Raw genomic sequence first — 16282 nt, 5'->3', positions numbered from 1 at the left:
AATGTGATGAAATAAATAAAAGCTGAAATAAATCATTCTCTCTACAATTATTCTGACATTTCACATTCTTAAAATAAAGTGGTGATCCTAACTGACCTAAGACAGGGATTTTTACTAGGATTAAATGTCAGGAATTGTGAAAAACTGAGTTTAAATGTATTTGGTAAAGGTGTATGTAAACTTCCAACTTCAACTGTACCATCTGGACCACAGAGGTATACTGTATGTTCCACAGGCCCCAACAGCTACAGTACATGATTCATGTTCAGCACTTGTTTGCTGCTCTTCCTTCACTCCACAGTCTAACTCATACAAAACCATCTCAATTGGGTTGAGTTTGTGTGATTGTGGAGGCCAGGTTATCTGATACAGCACTCCATCACTCTCCTTCTTGGTCAAATAGCCCTTACACAGCCTGGAGGTGGGTTGGGTCATTGTTCTGTTGAAAAACAAACGACAGTCCCACTGAGCGCAAACCCGATGGGATGGCGTATCACTGCAGAATGCCGTGGTAGCCATGCTGGTTTAGTATGCCTTCAATTCAAAATAAATCACAGACAGTGTCACCAGCAAAGCAACCCCACACCATCAAACCTCCTCCTCCATTCGTCATGGTGGGAACCACACATGCAGAGATCATTAGCTCACCTACTCTGCGTCTCACAAAGACACGGCAGTTGGAACCAAAAAACTCAAATTTGGACTCATCAGACCAAAGACAGATTTCCCCTGTCTATTGCCCTGGTTTCTTGGCCCAAACAAGTCTCTTCTTATTGGTGTCCTTTAGTAGTGGTTTCCTTGCAGCAATTTCAACCATGAAGGTCTGATGTACACAGTCTCCTCTGGACAGTTGATGTTGAGATGTGTCTGTTACTTGAAGTCTGTGAAGCATATATTTGAGCAGCAATTTCTGATGCTGGTTACTCTAATGAACTTATCCTCTGCAGCAGAGGTAACTCTGGGTCTTCCTTTCCTGTGGCGGTCATCATGAGAAACTATCAAAGTTCTTGAAATATTCCGTATTGACTTACCTTCATGTCTTAAAGTAATGATGGACTGTCATTTCTCTTTGCTTATTTGAGCTGTTCTTGCCATAATATGGACTTGGTCTGTTACCAAATAGGGCTATCTTTTGTAAACCACCCCTACCTTGTCACAACACAACTGATTGGCTCAAATGCATTAAGAAGGAAAGAATTTCCACAAATTAACTTTCAACAAGGCACACCTGTTAATTGAAATGCATTCCAGGTGTCATGATCGTTGTAATGATTGGACCAAGGCGCAGCGTGCGTAGAGTTCCACATATTTTAATAAATTGAAACTCACCAAACAAAACAATAAAGCACAAGAACAAACGAAACATGAAGCTACTGGTGTGCACACAGGCAACTATCTGTAGACAAGATCCCACGAAACACAATGAGGAAATGGCTGCCTAAATATGATCCCCAATCAGAGACAACGATAAACAGCTGTCTCTGATTGGAAACCATACCCGGCCAACATAAATCATTAATCACCTAGATGACCCATCCTAGTCACTATCACTCCCCAACCAACATAGAGAATAAACAGCTCTCTATGGTCAGGGCGTGACACCAGGTAACTACTTCATGAAGCTGGTTGAGAGAATGCCAAGAGTTTGCAAAGCTGTCATCAAGGTAAAGGGTACAACTTTTAAGAATTTCAAATATAAAATATATTTTGACTTGTTTAACACTTTTTTGGTTACTATATGATTCCGTACCTGTTATTTCATAGTGTTGATGTCTTCACTATTATTCTTGGAAATAGTAAAAATAAAGAAAAACCCTTGAATGAGTAGGTGTGTCCAAACTTTGGACTGGTACTGTATGTATGGTGGTATTGTAACACTTGTATTGTAGATATTTAGTGGTATAATAATGCTATATGTACTGTTTTTTTTTTTATTCGTTTTTGCCTTAATTTGTTTGGACTCCAGGAAGGCAGCAGCTAATGGGGATCCTGTTCCTGTTGAGAGGAGAATACGAACACAAACCAGAGCTGTTGTGTGGATGGAGAACTGAAGGTCACGTTTGATACTTCATTATGTAAACTCTTCAGTAGTCATCCTAATGAGTTCTGCTTGTCCTTGGAACTCACACAGCCCACCAAACATCACACACGCTTTAGAATCTTTCAGAAATCCCTGAAAAAAAACATTAAATAATTATCCATTCAAAACACAGAGGCAGTATGGGCTGTAGATAGGTACATTGTTGAGGCACCAATGGTAAGCCTTGATACAGCACAGAGGAGGCCAAAACTAGATGGGGAGAGAGAGAAGTGTCAAGCAGTACAAAGACAAGAGAGGCAATTGTTCTTGGAACACATCAGCTTTTTCCTATGCATTGTTGGATGTGCTTGTTACTGGGTATCTTCTGTTTGCCATTTTGCGGATGTTTCAGAACTTGTGATATCTGTCAAAGGAGATAAGGCAACAATTGTGCTTTATGAAACACAAACACAGATACCCAGAACACCACACACCCACACACCCACACACACTGGGCACAGACGTCAATTCAACGTCTATTCCATGTCGGTTCAATGAAATTTCATTGAAATGACGGGAAAACAACGTTGATTCAACCAGTGTGCCCAGTGGGACAGTCTCTTTCTAGCTCTCTCTCCCTCCCCCCTTTTCTCTACTTTCACCAGAAGTCTGGAGGGAGTTTCACAACAACCTTCACTAGTTTGATCAGTTTTAGCTCTGCATTGGAGATATGTATTCCTTTGAAAAAAACACTCTTTACTCTTTGCAAAGATACAGGTTGTTATCTATGCAGGACCAAAAAACAATAGCAAACAACACTGTAGTAGCATGTTAAATATTCCCAACCTTGATATTCTCAACCTCTCACATAATTAGAGAAAATGGGTTGCTCTAGGCTTGAACAACACAAATGACTTACTTTGCATGTACTATTACATACATTTACCTTGGGGGAGGTTCAGGCAATTTCATGGATTAAAAGTAAGACTAAAACACAAAGAGACAAATATTTACACAGACATGTTTACCCCTTAGTCATTGTGCCCACATAATATATATTTTCAAGGTGTGTCTACATACTTTTGTTTATATAGTGTAAATTTGCCCCGAAGCCGGTTTAGTTTTGCTTTGTACTTCATATGCAAAGCTGTCCTTGGTCTTTCTCTAAAACCCTTACAAGCACCACAAAGGAAGCAGATATAGCTCTGAATTAAAAAGCAACTTTGGGCTGACCAATGTAGACATTTCAAATATATGCAGCTTAAAAATGTTATAGAACGAAATTTCGATAATGAAAGCTTTTGGACATGAGGGAATTTGAGTCAGAAAAATATATCATATGATAGGTAAGCTCGACAAAACCTTGCAGAGAGCCTATCCAACTGACAATCTCTTAGAAAAAAATATCAACTATTAGAATCAAGTCTTCAAAATAACTGTAATTGGCATGGAGGAAGTGTTGCAACATTTACATTTGCATTTTACATTTTAGTCATTTAGCAGACGCTCTTATCCAGAGCGACTTACAGTAGAGTGCATACATTTTATTACATTTTTTTTTTACATACTGAGACAAGGATATCCCTACCGGCCGAACCCTCCCTAACCCGGACGACGCTATGCCAATTGTGCGTCGCCCCACGGACCTCCCGGGTTGCGGCCGGCTGCGACAGAGCCTGGGCGCGAACCCAGCCCAGCCTGGGCGCGAACCCAGAGACTCTGGTGGCACAGCTAACTGTAATTTAGTTTGTTATGTTCTGCGATGCAGTGCCCTAGAACACTGCTCCACCCGGCCTCCCGGGTGGCGCAGTGGTCTAGGGCACTGCATCGCAGAACATAACAAACTAAATTACAGTTAAAGAGAAAATGTATGCTTAATCCATTATAAACTAATGAATAGAATTTCAACCTGGTCTCAGAGCATTTTGTATTATTATGTGCGCAAATCCAAGACTTCATTTAGTATGATACGTTACGTTTTGTATGTTATGTTTTAATTTGTGGATTTCCATCACCCATTTCTTATGATATCTTACAAATTACAATTCGTATTATATGTTACAAATTTGCAAAATGTACATGTCATGATTTGAAAAACATACAATATGTTTCATTACCAAAATGTATGATATGTTACAAATTCTAGCTTGGTGGCTAGGTGGACAATATTATTTTCATCACTTATATTGAGGAAGCTATTACTTAAATACTGGAAGTCAAATGATACTCCAACGTTAAGAGAATGGAAGAATCAAATGCTTTGTTTAAATATTGATCAAATCTGGCTACAAACAGAAACAACATAACAGAATATGAAGTCATATGGGGCAGAGTCTTATTGGTGTGGATACGGTGGGAACGTGGGTCTGAGCAAGTGTTATGTCATTAATGTTTGTTGAGACGTATGTGTGTAGATGTTAAGTTGTCTACTGTTTTTGTCTATGCATGTTTTGTTTATTGTCAAAAAATATATATATTTATGAAGGAATGAAGGAGACATATTTCAATGAACATTTTTGTCAGTGTTGGTTTTACAATACAGTATTTGGAAAAGTAAATTCTCTGACAGAATTTCTGATTTTGTATCTTTCAAAAAACCTGCATGCCAACATTTGATGAAAAGACTCATATCTTACCATGGATCTGATCACCACAGCCATTGACTGTGGTGTGCAGTATCAGACCAACATCCCAAAATCTATATAACCACACACACACAGCCATATAACGGATCCAATCAAAGTTTTTTAATGATCATTTGTCTTGTAAAGAATATCATACAATATGATAGGACTGGAATTTATAAGAACATCAATAAATACGGATGAATACTTGAGGACCAGATTCACACAGTCTGTCTCATCATCAAGATCATCACACAACCTATCTGTGCTTGTACTGTAGTCCTTGTAGTGCTGCTGCATACTGGGGGAGGCGGTGTGGTGTCAGAACTGTAATGTGTCACTTTAGGCTCACCAAAGAAAGCGTTGATCCTCTCATTTTAATGATGTGGCAGCAGCGGCATAAAAACAGTCTTGTGTCTATCCCATCTGTCTGGTGAACGGAGCGTTGGGTACTGAAACTGTATGAATATGGTCCAGCGAGTCTAAGCAACAAACACACCCAGAGTTCAAAAGGATAAAAAAAATCCCACAGAGTATTTACATCACAGAGAGGAGGAAAGGACGAGAGGAGAAGAGGAGTGATTTGTGGTCTTGGCTTCTACGCGTCTGGACCCCTCGTTTCCCATTCTCTCAGTTTGTAGCTTCCTTCCTCGGAGCAAGTGCTGGTTTCTTGACAGTGACGAAATGTTAACTCAGTTAACAGTATGTAACGCTGTACTGCATGTAACCACATACAAAAAGGGGTAAATAAGCTCTTCACAGCTAATTCTTAGAAATAATTTCAACACTCCAGATAAAACAAATTCTGGTCTAGTAAGGGGATTGTACATCAATTAGGATGCCAACATAGTTAGTTCACATAACTAATGAATACCCAGTGCTTGGTAGCTATGGGTTACCATTTCTCTGCTATGGGAATATCATGTAAAACAGAAGGAATTGATCTTGGGGTCAAAAGAGTCACACAAACACACACAATGATGCTTTGGAGTAGATTAAAAACACACATGGAGGGACAGAGAATAGTGTCTGGCAACTCAAAAACAAATGAACCATGGAAATGAACAAGTTCAAAAAGTCTGCTTGCAAAGACACTGAGGATCGGTAGGTTAGGTACAAGTCAGCAATATACAGTATGCCTATCAATTCATGCTGCCAGTCTCACAGACACTCTAACAGTACCTCAGACAGACTAACCATGAAATTAATGAGCTGTCTGTCTGCAGTGCCAACAGATTCAATAGTTATTCCCCAGGCTGATCAGCTTGTCGATGTACAAAGTTTCACATCTGATATGGGTGGTATCTAGCAAAAATTATCTCATAAAAACAATCATATCTACCACAGCTTCTCAGGCTAATAGAGTGAATGTCATTCTCCTCTCCTAGGGTTAATACCATAATATGTGATGCTACTCTCTAGCAGTCAGAAAGCAGGTGTCCTCAGCACGGGACTGCCGCTACGCTGAGTCTTCTTTTGCTGGAGGAGCTGGAGACAGAACTGACACAGCGGTGGCTTTAATGCCTCTGCTGCTACAGAGCTGTCATCTGATTCACCATCAGCATGATAGAAAGGTGACGGTGAGCTACAGTAGAGAGTCGTGTGGTGTTGGGGTTTAGTGTCAGGATTAACTGCCCTCAATGGGCTGCTGGGCACCAGCACTGAGGGGAGGGGAGGGGAGGAGGAGAGAGGACAGGAGGAGTGAAATGAGGACAGGAGAGAAGATGGAGATGAGATACACACGATGATCATACTAAAGCAGTGTATGTAGTCATTGATGGATGTTTCCAGCTAACGCAGGGCCCAGATTAAATAGAGGGCAGTGCTCTCTCCCTTCTCCTCTCCGCTCCTGCCTCGCTCCTGTCCTCCTCCTCTCACTCCCAGAACAACGTAAATACAAAAGGGCAGGGTTAACGTCTCATTACAGCTTGTGCTTCAGAATGCTAACAGAGTTTTCTTCCTCTCAGGCTGCTTGTCTGTTGCTACCTGAGACAGACGACAGAAAGTGACACACACTCCCAGTTTGCCAACCGTGCAGACACAGACACCACACTGATGCAGTTCTAATTAAGCAGTATCCCACTACTCTCCCACTCCCGCTCATATGTTTACATTGCCAAAGCAAGTGAAATAGATTTCTCTCTCTCTCTCTCTCTCTCTCTCTCTCTCTCTCTCCTCTCTCTCTCTCTCTCCTCTCTCTCTCTCTCTCTCCTCTCTCTCTCTCTCTCTCTCTCTCTCTCTCTCTCTCTCTCTCCTCTCTCTCTCTCTCTCCTCTCTCTCTCTCTCTCTCTCTCTCTCTCTCTCTCTCTCTCTCTCTCTCTCTCTCTCTCTCTCTCTCTCTCTCTCTCTCTCTCTCTCTCTCTCTCTCTCTCCGTGCCGTGCCAGCTGTGGGCGACCATGCCGTGGCAGAAGACAGCTGTGGGCGATGATGCCGTGGCAGCAGTCAGCTGTGGGCGACCATGCCGTTCCGTGGCAGCAGTCAGCTGTGGGCGACCATGCCGTGCCAGCAGTCAGCTGTGGGCGACCATGCCGTGGCAGCAGACAGCTGTGGGCGACCATGCCGTTCCGTGCCAGCAGTCAGCTGTGGGCGACCATGCCGTGCCAGCAGTCAGCTGTGGGCGACCATGCCGTGGCAGCAGACAGCTGTGGGCGACCATGCCGTTCCGTGCCAGCAGTCAGCTGTGGGCGACCATGCCGTGCCAGCAGTCAGCTGTGGGCGACCATGCCGTTCCGTGCCAGCAGTCAGCTGTGGGCGACCATGCCGTGGCAGCAGTCAGCTGTGGGCGACCATGCCGTGGCAGCAGTCAGCTGTGGGCGACCATGCCGTGGCAGCAGACAGCTGTGGGCGACCATGCCGTGGCAGCAGTCAGCTGTGGGCGACCATGCCGTGCCAGCAGTCAGCTGTGGGCGACCATGCCGTGCCAGCAGTCAGCTGTGGGCGACCATGCCGTGGCAGCAGTCAGCTGTGGGCGACCATGCCGTGGCAGCAGTCAGCTGTGGGCGACCATGCCGTGGCAGCAGACAGCTGTGGGCGACCATGCCGTGGCAGCAGTCAGCTGTGGGCGACCATGACGTTCCGTGCGAGCAGTCAGCTGTGGGCGACCATGCCGTGCCAGCAGTCAGCTGTGGGCGACCATGCCGTGGCAGCAGTCAGCTGTGGGCGACCATGCCGTGGCAGCAGTCAGCTGTGGGCGACCATGCCGTGGCAGCAGTCAGCTGTGGGCGACCATGCCGTGGCAGCAGTCAGCTGTGGGCGACCATGCCGTGGCAGCAGTCAGCTGTGGGCGACCATGCCGTGCCAGCAGTCAGCTGTGGGCGACCATGCCGTGGCAGCAGACAGCTGTGGGCGACCATGCCGTTCCGTGGCAGCAGTCAGCTGTGGGCGACCATGCCGTGCCAGCAGTCAGCTGTGGGCGACCATGCCGTGGCAGCAGACAGCTGTGGGCGACCATGCCGTTCCGTGCCAGCAGTCAGCTGTGGGCGACCATGCCGTGCCAGCAGTCAGCTGTGGGCGACCATGCCGTGGCAGCAGACAGCTGTGGGCGACCATGCCGTTCCGTGCCAGCAGTCAGCTGTGGGCGACCATGCCGTGCCAGCAGTCAGCTGTGGGCGACCATGCCGTGGCAGCAGTCAGCTGTGGGCGACCATGCCGTGGCAGCAGTCAGCTGTGGGCGACCATGCCGTGGCAGCAGTCAGCTGTGGGCGACCATGCCGTGGCAGCAGTCAGCTGTGGGCGACCATGACGTGGCAGCAGACAGCTGTGGGCGACCATGACGTTCCGTGCGAGCAGTCAGCTGTGGGCGACCATGCCGTGCCAGCAGCGACCATGCCGTGGCAGCAGTCAGCTGTGGGCGACCATGCCGTGGCAGCAGTCAGCTGTGGGCGACCATGCCGTGGCAGCAGTCAGCTGTGGGCGATGATGCCGTGGCAGCAGTCAGCTGTGGGCGACCATGCCGTGCCAGCAGTCAGCTGTGGGCGACCATGCCGTGGCAGCAGACAGCTGTGGGCGACCATGCCGTGGCAGCAGTCAGCTGTGGGCGACCATGCCGTGCCAGCAGTCAGCTGTGGGCGACCATGCCGTGGCAGCAGTCAGCTGTGGGCGACCATGTCGTGGCAGCAGTCAGCTGTGGGCGACCATGCCGTGGCAGCAGACAGCTGTGGGCGACCATGCCGTTCCGTGCGAGCAGTCAGCTGTGGGCGACCATGCCGTGCCAGCAGTCAGCTGTGGGCGACCATGCCGTGGCAGCAGTCAGCTGTGGGCGACCATGCCGTGGCAGCAGTCAGCTGTGGGCGACCATGCCGTGGCAGCAGTCAGCTGTGGGCGACCATGCCGTGGCAGCAGTCAGCTGTGGGCGACCATGCCGTGGCAGCAGTCAGCTGTGGGCGACCATGCCGTGGCAGCAGTCAGCTGTGGGCGACCATGCCGTGGCAGCAGTCAGCTGTGGGCGACCATGCCGTGGCAGCAGTCAGCTGTGGGCGATGATGCCGTGGCAGCAGTCAGCTGTGGGCGACCATGCCGTGCCAGCAGTCAGCTGTGGGCGACCATGCCGTGGCAGCAGACAGCTGTGGGCGACCATGCCGTGGCAGCAGTCAGCTGTGGGCGACCATGCCGTGCCAGCAGTCAGCTGTGGGCGACCATGCCGTGGCAGCAGTCAGCTGTGGGCGACCATGTCGTGGCAGCAGTCAGCTGTGGGCGACCATGCCGTGGCAGCAGACAGCTGTGGGCGACCATGCCGTTCCGTGCGAGCAGTCAGCTGTGGGCGACCATGCCGTGCCAGCAGTCAGCTGTGGGCGACCATGCCGTGGCAGCAGTCAGCTGTGGGCGACCATGCCGTGGCAGCAGTCAGCTGTGGGCGACCATGCCGTGGCAGCAGTCAGCTGTGGGCGACCATGCCGTGGCAGCAGTCAGCTGTGGGCGACCATGCCGTGGCAGCAGTCAGCTGTGGGCGACCATGCCGTGGCAGCAGTCAGCTGTGGGTGACCATGCCGTGGCAGCAGACAGCTGTGGGCGACCATGCCGTTCCGTGCCAGCAGTCAGCTGTGGGCGACCATGCCGTGGCAGCAGACAGCTGTGTGCGACCATGCCGTGGCAGCAGACAGCTGTGGGCGACCATGCCGTTCCGTGCCAGCAGTCAGCTGTGGGCGACCATGCCGTGCCAGCAGTCAGCTGTGGGCGACCATGCCGTTCCGTGCCAGCAGTCAGCTGTGGGCGACCATGCCGTGGCAGCAGACAGCTGTGGGCGACCATGCCGTTCCGTGCCAGCAGTCAGCTGTGGGCGACCATGCCGTGGCAGCAGACACCTGTGGGAGTGACCATTCCGTGGCAGCAGACAGCTGTGGGCGACCATGCCGTGGCAGAAGACAGCTGTGGGCGACCATGCCGTGGCAGCAGACAGCTGTGGGCGACCATGCCGTGGCAGCAGACAGCTGTGGGCGACCTCAGCATCCACGGAGCACATTGAGCTGAGTTGACCCATTGCTCCAGGAGACCTGCAATAACCAGCTGGTCTGGTGGGGAGATAACAACATCCTCCTAGACTAGAGGATGACTACCAGCCAAGCAAGACATGTTGGTCAGCCTCCACTGTCCTATAAAACAACCAGGACTCCATCTCTACTCCCTAATCATATCCAACATCTGATTGGAACCTCACACCTCATTCAAGCCCAGTCTCTCTCTCAGCAGAGTCTCTGTTTGTTATAGTTTTATAGTTCTGTTACGCGAGAGAGAGATCCAATCACCTCTGTTCATATTTGTTCTTCCTGTCACACACTCCACTCTGTCCCTCGTATTACTGTGAGAGACAGACACACATTGTCCTGCTTAAGTCCATATTAATCATCGTCATCACGCTTTCTCTATGAGAATCTCAGCTGTTTTAAATGCCTAAGGAGCACCCACCCACCCACCCATAGTCAATCCATTGTCTGAAATATCTGGAATAGTAGACGGATAGAAAAAAGCAGGTATTAGACTGACATGTTAAAGACGTCAGAGCTTGAGTGCTGTGAAAGGCCTGTGGCTCCCTATCCGTCAGAGCATAGCCACTGTCATCACAGCCAGGGACAAAGGTCAAGATGATAACCTCTTCATTAATTAGGCATGCTTTAAGGGAGATGAATTGTACTTATATGGAGCCTCTCTCTTCTTTCTCTTCCCCATCTGTGTCATTGACAAGGTGGATAAAGGGCTGAGGATGAAAGACAACGGAAGAACTGGAGGTGCGAGGGAGGGAGGGAGAGAGAGAGAAACAGAGCAAAAAGAGAGAGGAGAGAAAGAAAGAGAAAGAGGGGGATTTAAACTCAGAGGAATTACATAAGGTGATAAAGGAGCTTTAGAGAATCAGTCGGACCCTGCAGTGAAAAAACAAACGTGTCTCATTTTCTAGCGGCAGCAGAGAGGAGGTGGCCCGGGTCTTATCCCAGCCGGACCGGGCTGCAGGCTGCAGTAGACCTGTTTAAAACCAGGACACACACCTGGAGTGAGTACTATTGTGAAACAATGTGAACAACAGCCAATTGCCTCCATGTCCAGAAATACAAAAGTGCTTTATCGCTTCTAACCATCTATAATTTTTCAAGCATCTTTTATGGGTCCTGTCGCCCCACTGTTAACCCCACACAACCCTCACTGAGACTGGGCTCTGAACCCAGCCACCTCTGCCTTCTCCAACAGCTTTGGTTCTTTGCCCCCCCCAGCCCAGGTCTCTTCTGGTAGTCATCCCGACTTTGTGGACCCATGTCCTATTAGCAGTACTTTCTGAAGCTAATTATGGCCCCAGCTCTGTACCCGACGGCTGCACAGAGAGCCCTGTCATCCCTCTGTTTGATGTGCTGGAGAACGGGGCCAACTGTAATTAAGAGTCCGGATTCCTTGCTCCTCTCTCTTTTTCTCTCTCTATTTCTCCACATGTCCGTCTCTCTCTCTCTCTCTGACAGTCTGACAGAACAATTTCTCCTCAGCTGGCCAGAGAAGTAGAGCTCTAAGATAGACGATGAACAGACCTCCAATTTAGAGACACAGATGGAATAGGAGAGTGTGGTGATAGGCATGAGAGGATTCTAATGAAGGATCATTGCCTATTAGCTAGCTGGAAAACCAGACTCAATCACAATCTGGCCAGTTCCAAAGGTAACAATTTGTCTGGGTTGGGTTTCTCGACTACCAACTAGCAATCTCCTCTAGTACTTAAGCAGGAACACAGAATGACTTAGAAAGGCAACACATACAGAAGGATGATATTGTTAGAAGAAACCATTAAAGTAACATTTCCAGTTCAGCTTTAAAAAGGACTGCTGTGGATGCTTGATTTGATTTGACCTCAGTGGTGTGAGGTTGACTCAGATACAAGTTAAGTGTGAGTTGTCTCTCTTTTCCTCTGTGCACCTAGTACACACAGTCCAAAGTGTCTGTCTTACAATGATGAAACACAACGGTACTCAACCGGTACAAGCGCCAGTGTCAAAGCAAAGCATGTCAATCTGTTCAGAATAACTGTTGTAGGTTATTAAGTCAAATGTCTTACAAAGAGCTAACCAAAAACAGCAAAGTTGGGAAATACACTCAGACAACAAGTCTCTTAAAAATAAAGGTGTTAGAATGAAGACTAATGGAAAACATGGATATATGTATCTATCTATTCCTCGACTTCTGATTCCAATGATGTTGTCACTATTTACAGCTTGTACTAAACCTCCTTCACAATTGTTTATGTAAAAAAAAAAAAGCTTTATTAGGTGAGCAAAGCCCCGTATCTTGGGTCCTCACTGACTCGATGACAGTAGGTTGTGAAGGGGGAGGGATAAATGAAAGAAAAGGAAAGTGTTGAAGGTAAAGAAAATAGTACAAAGGGATTGTTATTGTCTCAGTGAGGCCTAGCAGTCGGCTGTCAGGCCTCAGAGTTGAGTATGATACATGCTGGCTCGGGGAGCCAGGCTGTGGGGTCAGGAAAAGGGCAGGATAGGGGGTAGACAGGGGGTAGAGAGCAGTAGAGGAGGGAGACTGGGCAGTGAGGTGAAGTTTGGGCAGTGGAGGCTTTTGGTTCAGATGTGAGCATGAGCGTGCACATGCCCGTGCCTGTGGCCCTGGTCCCCTCCGTGGTGGCCTCCGTGTCCATGGCCGTGCCTGTGGCCCTGGTCTCCTCCATGGTGGCCTCCCTCACTGTGTCCATGGCTGTGTTTATTGTGATTTTTACGCTCCCATCGCCTGCTGTGATCATGGTGCCGTCTGTAGCGGTGGGCTCGCCGGGCTAGAGAGGGAGAGAAGAGTGTGAAAGGGGGTGAAAGGGGAGGAGTGAAGGTTTAAGAGAGAGGCGAGACCGGATGAGAGGGAGTAGAGGGGTGTGTGACAGGTAGAGCGGAAGCAACGGGGGAGAGTCAAGGATGAGATAGAGTGAGAGAGGTATATGAGAGAAGGGAGGGGGGGACGAAAAGTCAACACCACAGATATACAGCTCTCAACATCAGCCACTCAGCTCTGAGTGTCTACTCTACTTTACATTGAACAGTGTGGGCGCCGAGCTCTCTACATGTATTAGCATAGGATTGTTCTCCCACTCACGGCCTGAGTAAGCCACTTCCTTCCTATGTTGTACTGCCAAATTGGATCCGTTGGTCCTGGTTTGGGTTTGCCAACAAAAAGTCTACCTTGCCAGGATAATGATGACTAACAAACGACGATGGCAGGAAAACAACATTCCACTCAAAATGCACGGAATAAAACAAATAACAAGGCTCCATATTTTCACTTTAAACAGCAGCAATCCATTCCATCACCATTACATCACCATTACATCACCATTCCATCACCATTCCATCACCATTCCATCACCATTACATCACCATTCCATCACCATTCCATCACCATTACATCACCATTCCATCACCATTACATCACCATTACATCAGCATTCCATCACCATTCCATCACCATTCCATCACCATTCCATCACCATTACATCACCATTACATCACCATTCCATCACCATTCCATCACCATTACATCACCATTCCATCACCATTACATCACCATTCCATCACCATTACATCACCATTCCATCAGTACGAGCCCAGTAAATATCACCGTTTGAAAGGTGAAAGGAGAATAAGGTTTCTAATGACTTGATAAAATCTCTCATCCTACAATATGAAAGATCCTGCTGTCATAAAGAAAGATGGATGTTGTTGTGCAGAGGGACTTTTATTACTCCATGGGAGGATGGTAAAATCAAATGTTTCTTATTGGTGTTTCTGGCAGTCCTCCAAACCTCTGGCTGTCAATCTCACAGAAAAAGAGCTATAATTTAAGTTTTATCTACATTTAAAGGACATTACCGTCATCTCACAACCTCTATCTGATGAAAAGCTGAAAAGCTGCAAAATAGAGTGCATACTACAACTTCTATGGAGAGTCTTGTATTCCTACTGAATCTGATCTAATTGTCGTGTCCATTCCTCTCTTGTTGTTTGAGCATTAACCCCATAGACATAAAACGTAACCCTTTAATGGTCTTGGTCACTCACACTTTGTGCAGATGATCTTGGGCCGGTCCCACTTGCCATTGGCACGACACTTGGCCGTGGGGACGTGACGTTGGAGGAACCCATTGGCACACTGGTAACGCACCAATGAATGAATGTCATAGTGGGACCGCTTACGGCCAATCAGAAAGGCGTTCTCCACGTTGGGTGGGTTCCCACACAGCACTGTCAATGGAGAGAGCGAGAGAGGGAGAGATAGAAGCACAGCAATGGATGAGTGGGACATGAGGTCATAATATGATGTCTATTACCAGCATTCACAGTGGTGTACATCCACACAGTCATTCTTTGCCTGGGTGCATGTCCCTTTTATGCCCTTGTCCCCCATGAGACCTCACACTGACTCACTGACCTTTCAGCTCTGGCTAGAAGTTCCCCATAGGACCAGATCTAGGATCAGTTTACCCTCCATCAAATCTAGCATTCACTATCCAGGAGGAAAACACAAAATTGACCTTAGATCAGTGTGTAGTGGCAATTTCATCATACACAAACTATCTTAGAGAAGACAGGGGCCTTAGGGGCCACAGTGTGTGACAGGTGTTAGGAATGCACCCACGCTTGCTTCTCATTGGCCGGATTAGAAGGGGGACGAATGAGAGACGACTGATGAGGAGGGTTGACTGGGGGTGAAGGTGCAGTTCCTCTGTCATTCCCTAGATGGCAGCCCTGCAGTTGAAACCTAAAGCCCTCAGTACATTTACTAACCCCCAGACAGTTACCATTCAACAACCCATCTGCAGACTACAGTAAATCCTTAATTCGCTTCCTTGAAGTAATCGCTGATCGCTCATTTGAAACATGGTTGAACGTGGTGAAAATGACAGGTCCGTATGACATTCCTAATACATTAATGTGGAACTATCAGATCAGTAATAACTCCAAGGAGTAGAGGAAACGAGGGAAGAAGGGGAGGAAACATGTATTTTCCAGGTATCCCGGCATTGTAACTGCAGTACTGCCCCAGTGGGAGGTCTGGTCTGTGACTCCAGTACTGCTCCAGTGGGAGGTCTGGTCTGTGACTGCAGTAAGGCCCCAGTGGGCGGTCTGGTCTGTGACTAAAGTACTGCTCCAGTGGGAGGTCTGGTCTGTGACTGCAGTACGGCCCCAGTGGGAGGTCTGGTCTGTGACTACAGTACTGCTCCAGTGGGAGGTCTGGTCTGTGACTGCAGTAAGGCCCCAGTGGGAGGTCTGGTCTGTGACTACAGTACTGCTCCAGTGGGCGGTCTGGTCTGTGACTGCAGTAAGGCCCCAGTGGGCGGTCTGGTCTGTGACTACAGTACTGCTCCAGTGGGAGGTCTGGTCTGTGACTACAGTACTGCCCCAGTGGGAGGTCTGGTCTGTGACTGCAGTACTGCTCCAGTGGGAGGTCTGGTCTGTGACTGCAGTACGGCCCCAGTGGGAGGTCTGGTCTGTGACTACAGTACTGCTCCAGTGGGAGGTCTGGTCTGTGACTACAGTACTGCTCCAGTGGGAGGTCTGGTCTGTGACTGCAGTACAGCCCCAGTGGGAGGTCTGGTCTGTGACTACAGTACTGCTCCAGTGGGAGGTCTGGTCTGTGACTGCAGTACAGCCCCAGTGGGAGGTCTGGTCTGTGACTACAGTACTGCTCCAGTGGGAGGTCTGGTCTGTGACTACAGTACTGCTCCAGTGGGAGGTCTGGTCTGTGACTGCAGTACACGCCCAGTGGGAGGTCTGGTCTGTGACTGCAGTACGGCCCCAGTGGGAGGTCTGGTCTGTGACTACAGTACTGCTCCAGTGGGAGGTCTGGTCTGTGACTGCAGTACAGCCCCAGTGGGAGGTCTGGTCTGGTCTGTGACTGCAGTACAGCCCCAGTGGGGGGACTGGTCTGTGACTGCAGTACACGCCCAGTGGGAGGTCTGGTCTGTGACTGCAGTATTGCTCCAGTGGGAGGTCTGGTCTGTGACTGCAGTAAGGCCCCAGTGGGAGGTCTGGTCTGTGACTGGAGTAAGGCCCCAGTGGGAGGTCTGGTCTGTGACTACAGTACTGCTCCAGTGGGAGGTCTGGTCTGTGACTGCAGTAAGGCCCCAGTGGGCGGTCTGGTCTGTGACTACAGTACTGCTCCAGTGGGAGGTCT

General features: G+C 48.7%; 1 protein-coding gene across 1 annotated transcript in view; it reads right to left on the bottom strand.

Annotated features, from left to right (window-relative positions):
* Positions 1–10539: 10539 nt before the first annotated feature.
* Positions 10540–16282, bottom strand: part of LOC129867246 (neurocan core protein-like) — a 310382-nt gene continuing 304639 nt past the window's right edge. Inside the window, exons 15-16 of the mRNA XM_055940524.1 lie at positions 14167–14349; positions 10540–12893 (exon numbers count right to left, since the gene is read on the bottom strand). Of these exons, the coding sequence (XP_055796499.1) occupies positions 12688–12893; positions 14167–14349 (389 nt within the window). The 3' untranslated portion in view covers positions 10540–12687. The remainder of the gene's footprint in view (positions 12894–14166; positions 14350–16282) is intronic.

This window comes from Salvelinus fontinalis, chromosome 12 (assembly GCF_029448725.1).
Source record: "Salvelinus fontinalis isolate EN_2023a chromosome 12, ASM2944872v1, whole genome shotgun sequence".
NCBI classification, from domain to species: Eukaryota; Metazoa; Chordata; class Actinopteri; order Salmoniformes; family Salmonidae; genus Salvelinus; species Salvelinus fontinalis.
The sequence above is the reverse complement of the archived record's forward strand: the minus strand, read 5'-3'. Positions and strand labels throughout refer to the sequence as shown.